The sequence below is a fragment of the Lissotriton helveticus genome, chromosome 11 (assembly GCF_964261635.1).
Source record: "Lissotriton helveticus chromosome 11, aLisHel1.1, whole genome shotgun sequence".
NCBI classification, from domain to species: Eukaryota; Metazoa; Chordata; class Amphibia; order Caudata; family Salamandridae; genus Lissotriton; species Lissotriton helveticus.
The window spans coordinates 1,048,410,090-1,048,434,064 of NC_136072.1; the positions used below are offsets into that span (position 1 = coordinate 1,048,410,090).

The 23,975-nt window shown below is 44.1% G+C and overlaps 1 protein-coding gene across 1 annotated transcript in view; it reads right to left on the reverse strand.

The window, feature by feature from the left end:
• The window catches only part of MORN3 (MORN repeat containing 3), a 146,474-nt gene that overhangs the window by 32,609 nt on the left and 89,890 nt on the right, over positions 1 to 23,975 (reverse strand). Inside the window, exon 3 of the mRNA XM_078666139.1 lies at positions 21,441 to 21,600. Within this exon, the coding sequence (XP_078522265.1) occupies positions 21,441 to 21,600 (160 nt within the window). The remainder of the gene's footprint in view (positions 1 to 21,440; positions 21,601 to 23,975) is intronic.

Sequence of the window (23,975 nt, forward strand, 5' to 3'; positions counted from 1 at the left end):
CCCCTGCTCCAGTTTCAAACCATGTGAAGGTGCCTAACAATATTAAGCAGAAAGTTTTTAAGGAGCAAAATACATGATTTCTGCAATATAAGTATGAAAGGGCTGTCATTCTAAAAAGGGAGAGCTGCAAAGTATTATCAAGTATATGGAGGGATCTGTAGACATTTCCTAGTCCCTCCTTCTAAACAAATTCACATACAAGCAGGGGTGTTGTGTATTTTTGTACTGCTCTACTCTCTTTCCCCTAAACTAAAGCATCAGAGCTACAGAATGCACAAATGCCCACCTATGTTTCTCCAACTCGCCCATCACAGCCGAGGGTGTCTTTACATAGTCCTGACATTGAGGAGGCCGAATCACAGAATATTTATACGAACAGAAAGTAGTTTAAGATTACTCTTTTGCATACTCTTACATGCCTTTGTGAATCAGCTCCTTGTTAGGGCAGAGCACCGGCAAACATTGGAACAAATTAAGCACTGTCTAAAAGATGTCTTAGTCCTTTCTAATTGTGCTAACGATATATGAATATTCACATTTTAAGCATTTTTCATGAGTAAGTATTGTATACATGAAGTAGCAATATTGGAGTGCTATTTGACATACTCACAAATGCCTTTGTAAATTTTCTCCAGTTGTGGTTCCAGGGCAAGAATAACTGCTGGAACAGGAGGACCGCAAGTTCCCCCACAATATCAACACAGGAATGGGGCAGTGGGTTTTACAGTTCTATTTTTTTAGCATAATTACAAACTTGAGTCTCACAGAGATCAAATGATATGCCTTGAATTTCACAAGTTGTCAGCCAAATGCTGAATAGGGATTACAATGCAGGTCTTGAGTTTCCAAAGCAGCAACTTAGGACCTGACTTATATCTTGGCTGTATGTATACTCCATCGCAACGGCAACTGAGTTTACATACTGCCAAGATAAAGGTACACCCGCTCAATTTAGATGTGGGTGGATCATAGGTTTAATCACAGCAGAGACTACATTGTTTCTGCCGTGAAACCCCTCCGACGGTCCTGGGGAGTAAGGGCCATTGGAGATAAACCTCTAATTCCTCAGCCTCAGCCTCAGCCAGACTCATCCTCGACATCCCACGAACCAGCCACATCTCCGGACATCTGAGAGACCTGCACTGGCTCCCCGTCAACAAAAGAATCACCTTCCGCCTCCTCACCCACGCACACAAAGCCCTACACGACCAAGGCCCGAGCTACCTCAACAGCCGAGTCAACTTCTACACTCCCAAACGCCACCTCCGATCAGCCAACCACGCCCTCGCCGCCGTCCCCCGCATCCGACGAGCGACTACAGGAGGAAGGTCCTTCTCCTACCTGGCCGCCAAGACCTGGAACTCCCTCCCTCCCGACCTGCGCCTGACCCAAGACCACCTCTCCTTCAGGAAGAAGCTGAAGACCTGGCTGTTCGAGCAGTAGCGGCTCCCCCCCCCCCCCCAGCGCCTTGAGACCCTACGGGTATGTAGCGCGCTTTATAAATGTCACTGATTGATTGATTGAATTCCACCTACCTGATCTGGTCGGGTGGAATTAGAAGTCAGTAACCACAAACTAAATCATGGAGCAACTTTGAATGGACATGTAAGTCATCAACTGTTGTGTGTCTGTGTTCATTGGTCCTTGTGCAAATGAACCTACAAGCAGATAGAATACCAAAGTGTGAGAAAGAGCCTACAAAATGGTAACGTTCGGCTGGCGGTACGAAGTCATACTACAATTGTTAGAAGGGAGGTGTTGGGAGAGTATGACTCTTTGTTATAATATTTTGAGTTTATTCAGGGATCAGTGAGTACTCAAATGGTACGAACCTGTACAATTAAGGACCACTATAAGCAAAACATGTGTCGGTTAATTTAAAATGCAAACTCATGGATGTCAATTTGTTTGTGCCTTTGTCTAGCTAAAGCACAGAGAAAAAGAAAATAAATACCACTAGACAATATTATAATTTAATTTGCTTTCAAAGAAGTGATGAGAAGTGATCTTACAAAACTGATATACATAAAAAGCACAATATTATATCAAGAAACATAGGTGCCGTTTTCTTACTTTGTCACAGTTGCCGAATAGCATAAGAGGGGGGCTGTCTGGATGGTCCATATTTTCTACATATATCAATTCCTATGCTTCTTTATGAGGACCCCTGCTCGGTCAAGATGCATTAATTTCCCCATACTTACAACTTCTGTGTGGAATATACCTGATGTTCACACAGAGCCCATCAGCAGAACTACCACTGCCTGTGTTGGGAGCATGCACCAGTCTTGGGGGTATATAGCTGAGATGAAAAAACAAGACCAGATTCTATAATCTCGTCATGCCGCACTGCCATAGCGTTCGCTTATTGCTCTTTGAATGCCTCCTTGCTGCCCATTGGATCGGGTGTGGTGGTGGCTATATTTTTAAATAATAATAGTAATGATAATCTTAGGGCCACCCACTGGATTAGACTCTGTGCAGTCATTCACACAGTAAGACAGAACATATGAGGGGACAAATTATACAGAACAGGAATGATGATGCAGGGGTTTCAGTTCACAAAGAGGCATACCTGAAGCCACGGCAAAAAACACACACTGTCATCCTACACACAAAGGCATGTTATCCCCTCATATCCCATCTCTGCTCTAAGTACAAGAACAACATTTACAATTTACAGGAACGATCTCGCCCTACTGATAAAACCTTAGCCTTGTCTTACCCTAGGACCAGTCCTGCACAACCCCACAGGTCCTCCCTTCACATCTCGGCAAACCTTACCCAGGGCTGCGGCTTCACCTCACCCTCATTACTTTATAATTAAATAAATACATAAATAAGTGGACTGAATCTGTATCTGATGGACAACCCTTGATTTTGGATTTGTTAATGGACAAGGACCCCAGAGGCCGACAGTTTCGGCATATTGCTGGGGCGTAACACAGGCCCCCGCAGCCCAAGTGGTGCGGGGGGGGGGGGCCCGAAGCTCCAGGGGGCCCCCTCGGCACTGCACTCTGTCCGGAGAGCTCCTAATTGAGCCCGGAGGGAGGCCCCCTCAATTTTCGTTAGGCCAGTGGCATATTGCTTTGAAGTCTTTAAAAGTGGAAACTCGACAGCAGCGGAGTTTCCTCTAAAATGTTTCCACTACCCTCTGCTGTGCCCGCCCTTCACCCACAGAAATGAATAGCTGGGTGAACGTGGTAACTGCAGAGAAAATACAGAGGGCCATTTAGGTCCAGATTTATCAAGGGCTTGCGTTACACTTGCGTCACACAAGGTGACACAAGGCAATCGCAAGCCCTTAAGTCAGATTTACTAAACTGTGCAGAGCCACCTTGTGTGGCTTAGTACATCTGGAGTATCACAGAGCAGCTAAGTCACTGCCTTGCATCGCTCTGCATTGGGAAGTTGTTCCATGGATGGGGCTCAGGTGTTGCCACGCCACCATGGTTTTTGATGCATTCCCAGCTCTACTAAGAATAGTAGAACTGGTAATGCCTAAAAATGGCAAGGCTTCTCAATAAGAGGCATAACAAGGATATATATGTCTATTTCTGCTTGTGATCTCCTCTTTCTATGTGTGCTAGAGGAAAATGCCCCTGAGGACTGTTCTTGTGCAGGAAGGTGCACCTTCCTACTAAAAACAATCCTGGCTGTAACACAGGTCCCGCTGCACCATGGCGCAAGGGTGGCGGCATTGACACTTGGCTGCTACAAGTGCACCAGCAGCACACACAGAGAGCACAAATGCGCCAAATGCCAGCAAATATGGCGCATTTCTGCCCTCTCCGTTTAACGCAGCGCAGCATGCTCTTTAGCTGCGCTGGGTCACATGTTGGTAAATCTGTCCCTTAGAGTCTAGTGGATGCTGTACATTTGCCAAAAATAAGTGTATAGCAATGAATGCAACCGAAATAGGGCAGACGGGGCATCCATCAATTTCCATCAAATGTCCCACATCCGCCAAACTCTAGATGCCCCAGAGCCTTTACAAGGTGCTTCGGACCATCGGCCTAGACCCATGCAGGTCTTTGTTTTTTTCTCTCTTATCCCCCACCCATAAAGGAGTCGAGGCTCAGATCTCCCAATAATTCAATTCAACCAAAGTTTTGCCTATACAAAAAGTGTGTTTCCCTTTTTAGAGGCGGTGGAGAGTGATTTAGATCTCACAGTGTAGTGTTAGCATCCTCTCCCCTCAAACAACGCCTCTATCCGACCTCCCTATCAGAGCCCCGTTCTGCATCCTATTCTCGTCCATCTGACGTCACTCTATCTCCATCACAAGCTCCCTCCCCATCCCTCCCTCCCTGGATCCTGACATTGAAGCAGGCACGATCTGCCCGTGACCTTTGAACCAACGTGCGGCTCACAGTCATTATTTGCCTAACTTTTACACTCTGTCCCCGCTCACTGCTTCAAGGCCCGGTGAGCACCTCCATCGAGCCAGGAGTCAGCATCACGAGAAGGTGATAATGGGACCAGCAGCCACAGAGCAACCGAAATAAAACTATTTTAAGAACAGCAGCCTGCGAGGCTAATTCTAGCGCATTAGAGAACTGGTTACTCAGAATAATGAAATTTGTACGAGGATATGGCAAGAGCTGTGATTTCACAATTCTCAGGCTGTTTACTTGAGCATCTCCTAAAACCTGAGCAATCGACTCTTCCAAATTCAACAATTCGAAAGTGGCAGCTCCCAAAGATGACCCCGAAGTATTCACCACCTCTAAAAACACTAGAAGAATTAGAAAAGAGGATAACTAGAAAGAGAAGAGGAACGGTAAACAGAAATAAGAAAAAAAAGCAAGGGCAGGAAAGAGAAAAAAAAGGATGCATGGAATAAACAAAATGAATATAAACAGGAGAAGAAGATGAGGGAACGGGCTAAATACTAAAAAAATAAAACGAGACAAGATAAAGGCGCCTGTAGAGAACGGGATGAAAGGTACAAAGCAAAAAGTAAAACATTACCTGAAAAACTAATACAATAACATTGAGAACAAAAAAAAAACAACTTGAAATAAGCGGGAAAAATAGAAGTAAAAATGGGAAGTAGGGGCGATCGGGATGGCTGCATAACCGCTTGGCTCCGTGAGCCCTCCCGCCCCACACATATATCCTGGCGATAAATCTGAGCAGTGTTTGCTAATTTAAGTAGGTGAAGGGAAGCATTCACTTACTATCTGCTTTTGAGGCTCCACCGCGCAGTAGACCCGAAGAACTGTCTCTGTCTCTTTGGCGGCCTTCGAGGTGCTGAGGCCGGGATCTCGAGTGAGGGGAGTGTCCGGCCGTGATTGCAACGCCAGCGGCCTCTGGTTGCGATGGGAAGCCGGTCGCAGAGAACCTGAGTTCTGCGAGCCGGAAGAGGTGATACCAACCCACTCCCAATAGTGGGTTGCCCTGCGGGAGGTGAGAAATAGCTGGGACGGAGAGAGTCCATGATGCCCAGTTCCCCTTCGGTGTGATACCCGGCTATGTTAACAACCCTACCTGGGAGCCGGTGGGTGCCTCCCGGGCAGCAGGGAGCTTGTTTAGCCTTTCGGTGACTCTCCTTTCTGCTGCCTGCCCTGACTATTGAGATCCCGCTGTGAATCCTGCTGATCCCAGGGGTCGGGCCCGCTCCTGCGGTGCGGTGGAGGGGGAAGAGAACGTGACGGCTGAAATGGCGGATGATACTTTCCCGTGCACCCCTCACCCGGGCAGAGAAACCGGTGCACAAGAGAATCCCGGGGTCTGGCTATGTGAGAAACCGCCCACACCCAAACATATACTGGCTGCATTAACAACCCTGCGGACAGCCCTTATCCGGGAGGCCCGAGATTTGGGACAAAGGATGGCCCCCATTGTTGTCCCGCCATCTTGTAACGGCATGAATTGCTCTCAAGGAGGCGCTGATGTGTCTGCCTCTGCTTCATCGACGTATTCCCCGGATGAGTCTACATTCTTAGAGCCGTGGATAGATTTGGTTCATGAGCTTACTGTGGATGCACCTGTGGCGCATGTGATTGTCTCACCGGGGTCTTTCTCTGATCGGCAAGTGGAGGAACAGTATCGATACATGGCTTGGGCGGCCCCGTTGGGGTTTTGGCGCTTCCCGCATCGTGTGTTTCCCTTTCCATATCTGGCGGGACTGTGTTCGGACTCGAGACTGTTGGCGGTGTTGACATTGTTCCAATCAGACTTCCGCCATGCATCATCGGCGACATCTCGGTGGCTGGGGTCCTATGGAGCGGCGACACTTCCTGATCCTCCCGGTGTACTCGGACCCTTTGTGCTACTTTGTATCCCGTTTGCGGGATGGTTCAACGTTGGTACTATTGACAAACGAGGCCAGGGGTGAATTCGATTGGAACATTGAGGGACTCATGGCTGGTTGATGGTGCTTTGAGGGGCGCCTAGCGGGGATGTCATTGATTGCGTTATACGTGATTGCTGCTACCTGTACTTCTTTTACCATTACTGTTTATACGATTTTTGCACGCGGAGGTGGGAGGGGCCGGATGCCCGGATCGAGGGCCCTTCTCCTGTATTTTTTCTCTTCCTTTTCTCTTTTTCTTCTCTGTATTTCGGGTCTCTTATTTAGGGCGACAGGCACGCTGCTGGGGGGGTAGGCCGTAGCCTTTTGCAGGGGTGCAGGGTTGAGGGTTGGGTTTGTTATTTTGTTCTATCTTTGTTTCTATGGCCCTTTGCCCTTTTCCTTTTTCGATGTCGTCGTCTTCCATGTCCCCCATATTGTGTTTCGCCTTGAGGGGTGGGGCTAGTTCGCCGTGATTGCTTGGTGTTTATTGCATCTATCCTGATTCATATGCCCCCTTCCCCCATCTTTTTCATCTATGTACATCACTGGCGCAAAATCTTTTGCTTTAGTTAGCTGTATTTGGGGTGTGTGTGATTCTGCGACATGGATTCTCATTTTATTTTTCGTTATTACAAAATGAACCGTCTCAGATCCTTATTATCGCATGGTACTTTAATTGTATGATATATCCTGGATGCTACTCAGTTTTTGACCTCCGGACCGCTGTATGTTTTTATCTTACATTACTTTTTAATCGATTTGAATAGCGGCCGGCCGGACTGGTTGTAGGCCCATGTTTGTATCTCCGTGCTATAACAATAAAGGTTCCTAAAAAACTAAAAAATAAAAAATGGGAAGTAGAACAATTGTGAAGATGGAATGACAAGGTTATTACGTGTAATCTTTACATGGGCCAAGCAAACATACTTCTTGAGCTGCCAGCTCCCCCCCCCCCCCCCCTCCCCGATTCCAAAAAGACACCAAGAAAGAATATTTAGTAAACCGCAACAAATGGACATGTTGATCAAACTGGGAGAAAGCATAAAAAATAACGCAGACAAAGTACAGAAAATACAAGTGCCAAATTTAATTTCAATAATTCATTACATGTAGATCAGATAGCCTCATATTTTGTGTCCCTCCTCATGATTGTGTATTGATTTTTCTTAGTTTGAGAGAGACAATCATCTCTGAACCCAGTCTTCAGAGGATGGGTTGTGCTGGATTTCTTAAGTTTCAAGATGTGTTGGTTGAACTCAAACAACTTAACAACAAATACATAAACTTAGTACTTGAGACAGACACTGAACACCAGCCAACTCACCAACGACACAGACTTTAGTGATGTTGTTAGAGCATTTCCCAAAAGAAGGTCAAATTCTTCCTTCCGCCTCAGTATGGAATCTTCTCAGTCAGTTGCATGCCTTAAACCAACAACACACTGCCTATCTTTTTCAACCACACGCCTATAAAAAGATCTGAATTCTTCATACCCATGAAGTGCGCCTGGAAATGATTCAAATAGTTTTGATTTAACCCTTTCGATGCGCCCGTCTGCCAACGGCCGTCGCGAGCACTACCTCCGTAGAGCTGCGCACGTCTGTTGGCCGACACGGTCCCGCCCACTCAATTAAACCGCTGCCGCTGTTAATGCTCTTGGTTGAGTATAACACAATTCTAAACTGTTTGTTGCTTCAAACTCACCAGTCAGTGGTAACTAGTACCAGATTTATCAACACTTTGCACCAGTGCAAAGTCACCAAAAGTGATGCAAATAGGCAAAAAGTGTTGATTTGGCATTTACTGAAAATTGGCTAAAAGTAATGGAAAGTAGCGGTCTGTGCAACTTTGTGCCAATGGAGAGTGCGGGGTGGTGGTGCATGGGCCTTTCCATGCTACCACGCATGGTTTTTGCTGCAAAGCCCTACCTATTAACATTTGTAGATACAGCATTGCGTAAATTAGGAGAAAAGTTTTATTTTTTCCAAACGTTTTTCACTGTACAGCACACATTCAAAGTGGGAAAATATTTAAAGTTAGTCTAAGCATAGTCTTAGTCAAATCAAAGCATGAAGGATATGCTTCCTGTACAAAATCTATACTAGACTTATGCAAACACCTCTGCACTACTGTGCAAAGGTGTGTGTGTGGCACAAGGCAAACAGAAAGTGTGCAAGCTATTGTGAAGAGAGCAGCAGCCCCATATCTTTGTACATATTGTGCTGTCCTACTTTCTCCCTTTCACGTCTGTATTGCGTAAAACCAACAGTACATTTGCACCTCGGTTTCCCTCCCCATTTGTGAGAACCAGGCTCACTAGAATTGATTTGATAACATCTCACTGATGCAGTGTAGACATTCCAAGGTGTTTCTCCTCCTGGTTGCAGACGCAGCATGTCATTATATTACAAGCTAAAGTTCCTATCAGCAGTAGTTCCTATTTAATTGATATTCTACGCATGTTTTCCAGTGAATCTTTAACCAAGTGCTACCATCTATGAAGGTCGGATTCATATTATGCACAGGTGAACGTTTCCTGCTTGCTTTCATAAAGGTGAACCAGAAAGCCTCTCCATTTCCCCACATTCCCTGTCCCTCAGAGGCATTAATGCTACCGGTAACATAAAGGGCCTCCGATCTCTCAATCTTTCAAGACAGGGTATCATTTCAACTGGATACTGTTTGATTTATGAGCCCACAGGATCACATGTGTACAGAAACAAATGCCTGGCTACCAGAAAATCACCAAAGAAAACATTAGACAAAGATGCAAAGATGAAGGTCATGGAAGGAAACTGGATTTCTTTTACATGAATCTTTTAATTTCGAGTAGATCATTTGGGAGTGAAATGCTTTTTGCATTTTTGACAGGAAAGAGACTCTGGCTTTCTAATGAAACTAGGCATTCTGGGATACATGGAAGCTGATGTTTTAAGTATAGAGTATACGAAACTGAAAGAAACCTATCCACCAGCGATACCCTACTTTCCGCCAATTGCCTGTCTTCTCCGAGTCTTCACACATTCGATTAGTAAAATACCATCCCATGCATGTGTTAACTATAGCAGGCAAAGTATCAGAGCTCTCTGCTGGTGTCACCGTTAAGCTATATTTTGTTATATACCTTTACAGTAGGATTTTCTTATCTGTTTTATGCAGTGGGCAATGCTATAACATAATTAGTCTGCATTTAGGGATGAAGGAAATGCTGGGGGTCTGCATGCAATGCACATATCCCACCGTTCTTCTACATTGTAGAATAGTAGTAACATATTCAAAATATTTCTTCCAGAAACCAAAATGCGTCAGAGTAGATGTCCCCTGGGAAATATGTGTTAAGGGAAGGAACAAGATTTCAAAACCAGCTGGCTGTTATTAATTGTAGGAGAACTGATCTCCATTTAAATTGGATTTGGGATCTAATAACCTCTTTTCATTGGCTCCCCATCGGATGTACACTTTCCCAATTTGACGAATGAGAAGAGGAAACCCCTGGCCATGGTCTTACTACATCTTAGCATTAATGCTTTTACGGAAGGATTTATTTAATCATCCACGAAGAACCCAGAAAAGGGCATTGTTAAACTCAATGAACCACTGCTCCAAGGAGTAACTAAGCAGATGGTGGTCTCCATTGAGGAGGAATGATATGCGATCTGAGCATTTGAGGATTATAAACGAAGGAAGATCCGTATAGGAGGTCTAGCCAGGTTGGTCAAGGCATGGGGTAGGAAAGTAGATAACACTGTGTCAAGAGGCAACAAAATGTGTTGGGGCCCTGTTAGACTCACACCACAAACTCAAACACTAGGCCCAGAGGCTCTACAATCAGTTTGGCTGGGAGCAGCATGCAGTGTGGAATGTGTTCCACTGAGTTTTTGAAAATTGAAGAAAGTCTAATACACTGAATAAATTAATGTATTGGCTGTCCTTCTTCTGTTGCCACGAACCTTAGTGGAAATAAAAGAGGGACTAAGGTGCTGACGGGAACCAGGACAATGCTGAAGGTGGTAAAGACTAGTCACAGTCCCCCCAAATAAGTGCCAGTGGTGCCACCGGCAACCGTCGGCACAGATTAAATACTGAGAATCATGCAATCTAGTTAAGTGTGAAACAGGGATTGCGGTGGTCTGTAGGCCACCTAGGGGAAGTGGAGTTCAGAGTACAGACATCTTATTGGGTCATAGTTGGATGCTCTTCAGTGAGGTGAGTCTGGGCGTGGATCAATTAAAATAACAGTGTTACCAAAATTACATTCTGAAGGCAAAAAACATAAGCATTGCCGTCAATATTAAAATATAAAGGGTTTCAAAATTATTTTGGGAAATTTATCTGTGCATGCATTGATTGGATTCTTTTGAAATTTCCACAATGGTTCTTCCTTGTGTGAATTTATGAATAGTTTCTTTGCCTTTAAAAGGTAAACCCAAGTTGGCCAAAGGAACAAACATTGAACCAGGCAATGGAGTTAAGATTCTTCAGCGGAAGAAAGTCCTTGGAAAAGGAACATAAACCAATAAAATTCTCATATAGGATCTTATGCTTTGGCCTTACAACAGCACGGAGAGGTAAATGAAACCTTATAGCATCAAGTGACTTCTGTCTGTATCGTGGATCTGCGGGAGGCCAAATGAAGTGGAAAGAGCAAATCACTTCCACGGTAATACCATATAGCATGTGCCTTTCCTTCCATGTTTAACAAAGGGAGAAAGGTTTTGTCTTTTACATAAAGGTAAGGTGATGATTGACAATGATGCTTCAAGATGTTGCATCTCAGACATTCGTTCCTCAAAAGCCATTTGAGGTATGGGCCACTAATAAAGGGGTTAGCAGTCTGCGGAAAGGGGGTATATTTTGGAAATAAACGTTAGAGGAGAGGATATAGCCTAAAGCGGTCGATCTCGAAGCTGGGGAACCGGGTTCAAGTCTCAGCAACGACGATCAACATCCTGTGATTCTGGGGAAATCACTTAATCTCCCCGTGCCTAACAAAAATGAATGTGTCCATCTGTACCGAAACTGGTGCTCTTGTAAAGCGATCTGATACCTGATATCTTTGAGTCTAGTTCACGCAACTCTAAAAAACAAAACACAGGGGTACACATCAACAGGCAGGGCCGGACTGACCATAGCGGGCACCGGGCAATCCCCCGGTGCGCCGCACGGGAGGGGGCCGGTTTTGTTACAGGGCCTTTTTTGCAGCATAGCTGCAAAATCGGCCATGTACCAAAATCGGCCGAAAACCGGCCCCGGCAAATAGCTCGCGGCACCTCCAACCCCCCCCGAGTGGGGAGGGGGGGGCGGCCGAGCACTTTGCTAGGACCGGTTGTGGTTCCCAGTCCGGCCCTGTCAACAGGTAATGTATGTGGCGTATATCTGTTAATAAGAATTTACAGCCTCTTACCCCAATTCAATCTGCTGTGCTGCTATACAATAAGTTATACCACTACTATGGCTTCCATTATGAGTTGCCCATTATATCCAGGGGGAAAAAGAGAGGATAGAATTAATGACCCCAGCTGAGATCTCCTCATGCAATAATGTAGATCACACGTTGCAGCCCTAGGAATTGGGAATAACCTTCTGGACATGAAATATTAAATCCTTTTGCACAGCCTTTTCCTGATTCTGGAGAGTTAAATTGAAAAATGTACCGCCTGATCTGAGCAGGGGGAGGCCGATGGTGTGAGGCAGGTGGCAAGTAGGGCATCTCGGGCCTAGGGAGGCCGTGTGGCTCTCTGGGACAAACACTGTTTACTACGTCCATGGTGACTGAAGGGGGGGGGGGCAGGGATCAGACTTTGCCCCGCCCTGCATCCCCTGCCCCAGGTTTTCTCAGTACGGATCCGCACCAGGTAAAACCAGTCCGCTGTTTCCCGACCCTGCTATTTCACGTGCGGAAACAACAGACCATCCAGAGTTGCCCAGAGCAGTTACTGGTCCGGGCAACTCCCAATGAGATCACATGCCATCTATAAAACACATTGTACAACATAAATATCACACCCACTTCATCGCTAATCACAATACCTCGAGGTATAGTGATGAGGTGAATGGCAGGGTAGGCAAGTAGAGATGGAGTTAGGAAAAGTGTAAATGTAGTTATCTTGATGATGTCGTGATAGGAGGTGTGGAGGATGTAATATTTGAGTAGGTCAATATGGTTGGATTTGATATAGTGTCATACAACCTACAGAACTGCTTGCGCCTGTAAGCACGACTGTGCAAGAAGGTAAAAATAGACTCAAGTCTTTCACAAGCTCTCGGCTGGATAGGACTCATGGGGCTGACTGCAGCGGAGTCCGTTCTCAGGAGTGTGTTTGATTGGATCCCTGTAGAGCAATCTTCCGCTAAATACCCATTAATGAGTTCCTCTTTTTGGAGCGCTGTAATTGGTATGATAAAAACCATGGTATGAACGCATATGATTCATGTCTCCCAAACTAATTCAATACCTTTGTAATCTCTTTACCCCTTGATTATTCAGAAGTTAGCCCCGAGTGAGTTAGGCATTAAGTGTGGAGAAACCAGGAGACTGGAATGAACAATTCCAGACAGTAAAATTAATATTACTTTATTCGATTTTATAATAAAATCATACAAGTGACATGTAATAAAAAGGGCCAACTTGATTATACATAAAATACAATAAAAAGATATAATATACAAGAGTAAAAATCATCAAAAGCCAATTGTCCTCAGGATCAACTCTAACGTGCAGAACTATTGACCCCCATAAGCAACTTTGACACATTAACACATACTTTATGTGTATTTAAAAGTTGCAAATATAAAAAGGCAGGTCTAGCCTGATTAAAATCCAGGGAGCTAAAAATCGGTTTTATCTACTTATGCTGAAGAGATTTATATAAATTGCAAAGCAGAACAATGTGCAAAGTATCCCATTTAGACATCAGATCACACTTGCAAGTGGGTAATTCAAAGTACTTAAATCAGAGACCCTCGGGACAGATCAGCTGAAGGAACAAACCCAACCTAAACTAGGTCAGCAAATGGCGCTGATAAATAGGCATATCAAGGAGAAGGTATGGCTCTATCCCGGGAACTGTTTTGACCACTGCATATCTTTGAAATGACGGCTGGACCAGAGCTGAGGCTTCCCTCTCAGCTGCAGCTCTATTGCAAAATGCCTCTCTTAACCAGGCAACATCATGTTTAATAAATTCCTGTAGATTACTTCAGAGCTCTCGTCGCCCATGTGGTTTAAAACTCTCTTTACCATAGACCAGCCAGGTAATATTAACCATATTATCCCACTGCATGCAGTCATAAATGACTGTTCTATTGAGAATGAATACCTTCTTGAGCCAAACTGCGCACCACAACAAAAGAGGTAGCAGACATTAGGTCTGCACATAACTAGGCATATTAGACATTAATCCTCACAGAATGGGGAATAACTAAAAAAAGGGGGGAAGAAAGGTTTACCTGCTGGTCGCCAGTCACCAGCCGCCGCCTCTCCTCCGTCCTCCCTGTTTACCTGGCTCCTGGCAGCACCCAGGCCCCCAGACTCCCCAAGCCAATCACAACGCTGCTGTCACCAGCATGACAGCAGCGTCGTGATTGGTCTGAGCTGCCTGGTTCAGCACTCAGACCGAGTAGGAGCCTGTGCATGTTCTCCACCCTGGCTGTGCAATACAGCTAGGTGGAGAACATGCTGAGTGCTCCTGACGGTTTAGCCGACCCAAGACAGTCGGCCAAACCGTCATACACACTTATGGTGCACCAACCACTCCTCCCTCTGACGCGAGCCCAGCCCTGCCCCATTCTAACCTGGCTGCATACTAAAAATAAAATTATAGTAATGTTCTGTTATTATCATTTTATTTTTCCTCTGCAGTATTCAGAGAGCAGTGGGGCGACGCTCCTCTGCCTTAGCAGAGGAGCTGCCGCTGACCCCGAATACGGTCCCCCTTGTCCCAGTCATCACAACGTGAGGGTTAGCGGGCCGCCTTCACGATGTGATGACTGGGATGAAGGGGACCAATAAGGGGGTAATGTCACTATGCTATTTGTAAAAAAAACAAAAATCAGATTGGAAGTAGTTTTGTTTTGCCTCCAGCATTACGGCAGCATCATTAGTAAAAGATGCGTTTACATATGGGCTGAAAGAAATGGTACCCAGGGATAGCGGGGAAAGGAGTAACACAAATTGTAGCCAAAGCACTACATGGAGGGGGGAGTTCAGTGGGGGCGGTGGAACGTGTAGCTTTCAGGTTAAGGCACTGTGTCTGGAGGTAAGTTATTTATATTCTAATTCGAATTTCTACCAAAGACACACTCAGAGGGATCCTTTGCAAAACCTTGACTACTTCCTCCTCAGTTTCTTCTTTTTCTCTCCCTGCTCAGAGGCATCTGAGAAGCTGTGTGATGAATTAATTCGACACATGCATGAGGTCTGATGAAGGGCACAGTTGTCGGGATGAGTGCCCTTTGCAGAGGAAGTCTAGACAAAATTAATGCATTTAAAAAGAATGATCAGGTTCTCTACTTCAGTGACCTCACTAAAACCGTTTAATTTTTTAAGCTGCAGTGAATTTTAGAACATTAAAATGCACCTTTGTGAAGTTCATCACTGGGACTTCAAGTGCTCTGTCATCAAGGATGAGGCAAGTGGAGTGGAGGGGGCTGACATTCCAGAGGCCAAAGTAGTTTGTTTAGGGGCCACATAGCTGGGCGCCAGCGGGGACTTGTGCAGGTGAAGCTCTTGGCGGTGGATCCACTTCTGCGCCACAAGGGGCAGTACTGACTGCTCTGCTTGGGTAGGAAAATATGTGAGGTGCTGTGCAATGGACAGGGGAATAGGACCCAGCAACCACATGTCTCGTACACCACTCCCCTGGATACCTGACACCAGTTCCAGAAGGAGGCGTGGTCAGGAAGTGAGACAGGATATGGCCAGTAGAGGAATGGCGATGAAACAGGAACACGTGGTTGGAGGCCAGCTCTCTCACGAGTAGGACAGCATGAATAAAGAACACAGTACCCATTTTTCCTGCCTCCGTGTCCTCATTGTTGGGCTGGGGCATCGCATCCATGGATAGGCCAGGAGCCTATGAGTTGTCACTCAGATGAAGCTTTGGAAAAAGAAGCAGAGAGGCTTCAACTCCTGCTAACTACCCAGGGTCAGTTATTTGAGATGGTGATTGAGTGGGTCTGAGCTGGCAGAGAACAACTTTTATCCTAGTAGCTAGAAACCCCCACCCCACCGCCCTGGGGAGCATGGTACGTGAAGTGGAGTAAAAAGGCAGCAGACATAAACCAGAGTGAATGCCAGATGCTCTGCAGGGCTTTTGGTGAGTGAGGGCAAGTGGTTGTAGACAGCACATGAGGCAGAGCAATAGGGGGACGCTCTTTGCATTGGCTTGTATAGTGGCAGCGGATATGTGAGTTGGTATAACTCAGGGGCGTATTAGTCAAGACAGGTGGGAGCCTGTTTGCCCCAAGCAGCAGCGAACATAAAACCACACAGGTTGCGGCCATCTTTGAAAGATGAAGGTCATGCAAATCATCCAGATTAGAAAGCAGAGAGATGGCAATTACACACCAAGAGGAAACCTTGGCATTCAGCATGGAAGTGAGGGCCCTTGTGGCATCTTTCTAGCAGAGGTGAGTCCAACATAGACCTAGGGGTTCACATCCATTCCAGGTTGTCAGTATAATCACCAAATAAGTGTGTTCTATATGCATCCACTCTCCATAAAGGTGTTTTTTGAGCATATACTGAAAATCTGTTATGGATCCGGCCCTCCTGCACTGACAATGGATACATTTGCTCCAGGGTGTGAGTGAGAAGCTGGAAACAATGTTGGTGACACAAAAACCAAAGGACTTTTGATGAAGTGAATAACAAGGAGAACATCACTCCTTTGCTGACTTATCCTGTGAACAGCAAGGATAAAGTATGTCCTTTACCCACAGATATAGTGAACAGAGCTCTTATATTCATATAGTGAATAACAAGGATAAGAAGACCTCATTTACCCACTGACACAGTGACTAACAAGGATAAGAAGACCTCCACCACGGACTGATACAGTGAATAACAAGAGTAGGAAGATCGCTGTTATGGACTGATACAGGGCAAACGAGGAAAACTTAATGGACCGAGGAATACCATGAATAACAAGTATGAGAATACCTCATGTAACACGTGTAAGAAGATCTCTTTTAACCCCTTCGCTGCGGCGGCAATTCCGCCGCAGTGCTAGGGGGGAGGGGGGCGGCGCGGCGCTCCCATGCTCGTGACGGAACCGCTCCGTCACGAGCCTCGGGCGCGCTGTGCTTGTGACGGAGCGGTTCCGTCACGGACCCGTCTGCTCAATGGAACGTCCAGCGCAGGAGCGAAATTAGCGCCGCGCAGAACCGCTCCGTCACCAGCACAGCGCGACCGAGGCTGGTGACGGAGCGGTTCCGTCACCAGCATGGCAGGGGTTAACAACTGATACAGTGTATAACAAGGATAAGAAGACCTCCTAGATCAACTGACACAGTGAATAACAAGGAGAAGAAAATCTATGCTACTAACTGATACATGGAATAACATGGATACCATGATCTTCTTTCCAACTGAGACACTAAATAAGATGTATACAAATATGTCTTATACTGACAGGAACAGTGAATAACGACTCATACAGTGAATAACAAGGATAAGAAAGTCTATGATACTAACTGATTCAGAGCAGAACAAGGATAAAAAAACTTCATGGACTGAGGCAATGGCATGAATTGCAAATACGAGAATATCCCTGTTACTGAATGATACAAGGAAAGTAACAAGTGTAAGAAGATCTCTTTTTAACAACTGATACAGTGTATAACAAGGATACAATGATCTTCTTTACCAATTGTGACACTGAATACGATGTATAAAAAGATCTCCTTTACTGACTGAGACAGTGAATAACAACTCACACAGTGAATAACAAGGATAAGAAAATCTACGTTACTGACTGATAGAGGAATAACAAAGATAAGATGATCTCTTTTACCAATTGAGACAGTGAATAATAAGGATAATATCTCTTTTACAGACTGAGACAGTGAATAACAAAGATACGAAGGTCTCCATTACAGAAGCAGACAGTCAATAACAAGGATAAGAAGAGCTCTGTTATTTACTAATATTTACTAATATGGTGAATGACAATGATAAGAAGTCCACCTCTGCCCACTGATAAACATGGATACAAATAATCCCTGGGCTCACTGACAATGTGAATAACAAAGATAAGAAGCTCTTCTTCATGAACGGATTCAGTGAATGACGTGGATCAGAAAACATCCTTTACTGAACGATTGGCCATTTAAGGGTGCATTTAAAATTCCGCAGACGGTTTCGAAAGACAAAATATAATTTCTTCAGTGAAAATTAATTGTGCAGCATGCTATAATTTGCAATTAACACATTTTTTTAAAATTATATTTTATTGTATTTTTCTGTTAATTAACATACACAATTAAAATTGCCAATGCTTCTGATAGACAGTAAATCTGATACAGTCTGTGAAACAGACTGTAACATGTTCCAGCTTGCCAACCGGGCTAGCCGAGGAAAGCCAACCTTGTGAGAAACATTACAACTCGTCCGCCACCCCCCAAAATCTCACCACCGAAAGGAATACAATTAGGGTAGGCTTGGTACTCTCCTTTGCAGATGGATAACAGAGCTACCAGGGAACAAACCACTCAGAGGATTATTCAGTAACAGGTGGCGTTTTGAAATAGAACCTTACTGTTAGGGATTGGATGTCATAGTCGTCCTATTGAGGGTTTGTACCGCAGTATATATAATTATCGTATTCATAGGTAAGACAATCAGGAAATCATAGTGCTCTGGCGTCATTTTTAGAATGCTCCGTGAAGTCATGGAGGATTATGTCCCATTTAGTCACCAGGGTTTGCTTGCGTAGTCCTCTCTTTTCTTCACCGCGGTGGGCAGTACTATCTGTCCGTGCCCATGTAAGGACTTCTTTTCTCCACTGCTGAAGCGAAGGGGCGAAGCGGGACTTCCACCTCATAGATATCGCTCTTTTGACCAGCTGGAGAGACAGATTTATAATTCTTGTTGTAGCCTACTTGTTTTTTTGTCTGGGGACCAATGCCAACAGGCACTGCTTAGCATTGTAACATCTGTTCGCTCAGTAACTGTGGAATATCAGACAGCACCACCCTCCAGAACTGTTGCAGGGCCGAACATGCCGAGAACATATGGATAATGTCTGCTCGAGGTGCATGGCAACAGGGTCAAGTCTCCATTACTGTTTGGTGTATAACATCTAACCTATGTGGAATTAAGTAGGCCCTATGCAGGATATGAAACTGAATTCATTGGAATCGGGCATTCCTGGGGGATTTCCAGTGATGTTTAAGAATTCTTAACCTAACTGAGTCACTGAACGACTGTCCTAGGGAATCTTCGCGCTTACTTCTCAGCTGCATGATCACCACTGCAGGATCCTGCCATAATGATTTGTATAAAGCCATGTGACAAGATGCCTACTGTGGCCAATGGTGTGCAGGTTATAAAGGAGAGGGTTGGTGTGCTGTTCCCGATCCACTATATTCCGGTGTGGGGTCAGCACACATTTTATAGTGTTGCAGACTAAGAAGGAGCCTCCATGAAGGATGAATTGATCACCCAGATCCTGAAAGAGCAACAGTGTCCCAGCGGAGAACATACCTCCTACTGTATTTATACCGGTTGTTCTCTATGTCGGCAAAATCCTATTTGTAAGCATATTGCACCTTCTAGGGATTCTTTTGAGCGGAAGAAGTGGAGAGTAAGGTCTCAGTCTCACAGCATTGGGGAAATCACCATTCAGAGAGATCATGGCTGTGTTTCATTGTAGGAAACATGGTCCTGGGAAGGTAGTGCCAGGGAACAAGGCACTATGAGGGGTGCCAGCCTGTATTTGAGTAAGCAATAGCTCCGTCTCCCACCGGTGATGCTTCACTAGCCAGAACACCAACCACTGGAGCTGCACAACAAGATAATAATTTGAAAAATCTGGTGCTCCCTTACTACCACCTGAGGGCGGGAGTTTCAATTTAGATAGTACGACTATACCCCTACCCTTTCCCCACATAGTCTATATTAAAAGAGAATCGAAAACACATATTATTCGGGGGGAGCAAGAAACAGGAAGTTAATGACGAAATACAAGAGGCGAGAAAGCATCATCATTTTCAACAAGGATACTCGTCCCACCATTGACCGAAGGGAGGGAGGTCCACAACAAAGTTGGTGAATGGAGTGATCTGACAGCCCTACTCAAGTTACCCTCTAGTATAGCTGCTTGTTTCTGGTATAGCTGAAGACCTAGATATTTTAAAATGAGAGGGGCCCGTGCTATATAACCACCCCCCAGATATGTTTCTGGCTCTGGCAATTTACAATTAATATATATAGACAAAAAAAGTTTACTTAAAAAAGAGGTTTCTGGCCTGAATTCCTGTGTTTTACACACCCAGGAAGTAGGCTGAATCAGCATTGCACACCCTGCAGAAACGTTTTAAGGTATGGGCATAGTGGGCAATTGCCCAGTGACCCCACCTTGATAGGGGCCTCTTGGGAATGTAAACTTTCTTTAAATCTAGCTCACTTCTGTCAATTTCCTTTATTTCAACCTCTCTGCCTACTATTACCTCTAAGTCTGTCTCTAATTGCTTGATGGCTTCTTAAGGATTCTGGGGGGCCAAGAAAAGACATGTTTCAAGTGTTTTGTGTGACCCTGTTTCTGAAAGTTTGTTTGGCATCATGTCCATTTCAATGAGAAGAAAATGGGTAGTACAATCACGAAGAAAGGGGCCCCAAAATATGTCGTGTCTGGGCCCCAAAAATTCGTAAGACAACACTGACACCCGGCACTGTCGAAGAAATTCGTCTTTCAAAGCAGTTAGTTCCTGGGAAGAGTTTACATGAAAAAGAGGCTTCGAGACTGTGTAGGGCAACTCAAGGGAACAACTAAGCTGTACTAATTGGAGATCACATAATCACACAACTTTAGCTAAAAAATTTCTTTTTTTTTTGTAAACCAGTAGGATCCGTATTGATGCTGGAGGGAGAGCCTTGGCCAGGCTGGTATTTTACCAACATGGGCAGTATTTTAGGGGTAGGCCTGGAAAAAATGTAAAACCAACTTGTAGTTTTTACTCAGCAAAAATATTAAAACAGGATTAACAAGTGAGGCAGGAAACATTCCAGAGCTTCTTTACAGTAATTGTTAAGTAAACAGATCTGAATTTACATGTTAAAACACTAAAGTTGGTGAAGGGTTAACTGTTCATCTTCAAGTCCTAGTGCCTGGTCCCTTTGGATCTCAAAAAGCCAACAAACAAAAAGGAGCTTTCATTCAGTCCAAGAAACTTGTGGGACTACCCGAGCCTCACTTCCGCGGACAGGGCAAACAAACACCGTTATCCTGTGGTTGGACGCATTGGAGCCTGAGAACGCAAGCCTCCTTCGCTTGCTCTCACTTTTTCACGTCATGTTCTGGAAGCAGCTGCAGTCCATTATTGACCTTGAGCTCCATATGCCCCTGACAGCTGCACAACCATCGCCGTGGTTGTAGAGCAACATGCTCACTGCCCAAGAGAAAGAGCAACAGTCCCTTTTTTATTTCTATTATTTTGAGGTAACATCAGGTCTGCAAATACCTTAAATAGTCAAGGATAGCTGTAAAGTTGTGTTTGGTTGTCTTTCTTCCATTTCTACGATCCTTGGTGTTAAGAAATAAGCACCGGTGGTGAACACTGGCAACCTCAGGCACAACTTAAGTACCGCCCCCACTGACTACAGACCTTCTGCGTATACAGACTCATGAATTACCCTGCACCCCACCAACAGGGCTACAGGTGGCTCCCATTGCATGAAGTACCTTACAAAACAATTAAATAAAGAAATAAATAAAGGAATGGCCCCCTTAGGTGCGACCCATTCTTTAGAGGTGTTTCTTCCTGTGTGACGTGGCACCAGCACCAGTTTGGAATGTTAGCCATAAGGGTTAGAGTGAAAGACTGAATTGGCTGCTGTATATTGAGCCTTAGTCCCTGCTTGATTGAACACATCTTATACAAAATCAATGTAAAATGTTTTTTTTTTACAAAGACCCACCTAACTGAAGCATCCCTTGGCCAGAGTGTTTGTCTTCGGCCCACTCTCCTTCATAGATGTCGCCGTTGGCAAAGTACATTCGCCCCCAGCCGCTCCTCTGACCGCCCTTCCAGTCCCCTTCGTAGTATTCCTTGTCGGAGTAAAAATGTGTACCGTAGCCCTAAAAGGAAAGCAATCGAAAAAAATACTTCTAAACTTCCTCGTGTTCCAAATTAGACATTTTTCGTAGCGATTCATGTTTCAAATCATTCTGACTTTATCTCAAGTTTCAGCATACAATCATTTATCATATTTGTGCAATCTTCCAAAGATTGTACATCAAACTAACAATATGAATATCATGCTACTGGCCAAAATATAGAGGACCGAAATATTGAGAAAGTAAGTGCACATAGGTGAGTACAGATTTACTATCCTTAACTACACATCTACGTACCTTGATGATACATATAGCGTGTGAGCTGAATTTTGAGTCAAGGCAGGAAGCTAGCATTATGCATTAACGTCTATTTACTCCTTCTGAGCAGCAACCTTTAAACGTTGCAAAAATCAGAATGCAAAATGGCTTCACAATGAATAGAACTCTCAAGTCTAAATAAATCTCCCTGTCCTTCATGTTCTTCATCTTTTGTTTCACTTTTTGTTTGCTGCTTCTGAGCAGGTAAGTATTACACATGAAGTGTTTTTGAATATGCTATATCGTATTATTTATGAGGTGTTAAAGAGATTATATTTATCTACAGTCAAAAATTACAATTCCTGTTTTACAGAATCAGTATTTAATGATTCCTGTGATCATAACTTGTACTTACCGCAGCAGCATAATTTGTATGTATGACAGATTTTCCACACCCATACATAATATTAGGGATGCAGACAATGCTGTTCTCAGAAATGGTGCAAAAGGTCTGGCTACAGGGAAAGTAGACACCAAGAAGTTTTAATGTTGTTAATCTTAAAAAACCTCCCTAATATTTTTCACATTAAATTTGTGCAATTTTCAGTACCGGAGAAGGATGGCGTGAGTGTGCAAAACACTCCCTTAACTCATATGGGTGTACAAACGGGGTCTCTCCACCGGTAAACATTTTCTAGGTAGAGAAAAAACAAAAAAAGAAATAAAAAGTAACACAACTGTAACCTGACAGATATTTCTCCAGCAATTTAGGAGACTATATGATTGGTATGGTTTGCATACATTTCTGTGACCAAGCAATGGGTTGGGTTGAATATGAATTCCAGAGAATTATTTGAAATTGGAAGGTGGATGCTGGACTTTTGAAAGTTCTTTTTTCTTTGTGAATTGGACCCAGAATCCACAGGAGTAAAATAAAGGCCAATGGTATCCTACGCTGTCAGTGCAATACTAAAGAGAAAATTCCAGTTTTACGAAAATCCAATCATACCTGTTCTAGAAACTCAGCTGATGAAAAACAAGAACATGAACTGCTAAAGATTCTTTACTTTCCTCCATCAGAGAGAAATGCACATTCCCTCTGGGACAGCTAGGAGGGTTGTTTATTTGGACCTAAATCCTGTGTATTTACGATTAGGTAAAAAAGGTTGGTGCGCCCCTTTAATGTCAGTCCAGAAGGTCTGGGGAGTCCTGCTTGCAATTCAGAGTTGTTTTAAGAGAACTACTTAAAGATGGTTCAAAACATATGTTTGTAGCACTTCTGACATTTTATTCATACCAGGGTATAATGTTTTTAGAGAAATAATCAGTAAGAGGATTTGAAGAATGTCATTAAAAGATTTTCCATAAAAAAACTGCAAAATGAACTGTTTCAGACTATTTTGTGGTTCAATGAGGATTACATTCTCAAGACACAAGTGCTAGAAAAGTGGGGATCTCACAAAAGAACTTCATCACAAAAGTAACAAGTGGACCCAGTGTTTCGTAAGATAGGATATATTTTAGAGATTACTCTACAAATAGAAAATGTTCTCTTTTCAATGACCTCACATTAAAATTAACTAAGATGTGGTAGTATTAACCTTGTGAAAATCATTTTTGGATTAAACAGAATAAGTATGTAAAGGGAGGTGGATGTGCCTCCCATGAAAGGAATCTAGGTAATTCCTAAAAGTATAACCACAAAAAAGTTCATTTTTTTACAAACAAAAAAGAAACTCATTACCAGTTTCATAGATTTCCATGGATGTCGCCTAAAAAATCAAATTAAGCAAATGGCAATAACAATATATAATACCCCCAAACTCTCCATTACCATCCCCACGATGGACTAAATCCAAGGTTAGAGGCCCAATTGGCCCAACAAAAAGCCCTCCATTTGTGCATTCTCCAGGATGAAACACTAGATATTCCTTTGATTCAAAGGGTTTACTTCTATTTGGATGATTTCAAAAAGTCGTCAGCATTGCAACTCAAATGGGATCTTCACCAGCTATCTTTGTAGCCTCTTGGGTGAAAACATAACATCAGGCAACTCTGTCCACCCATTGCCAAACACCGCAGCTTGTGTTTCCCGGAAATGTACAGCATTACACTGGCCAGAATTGTGCACAAACTCA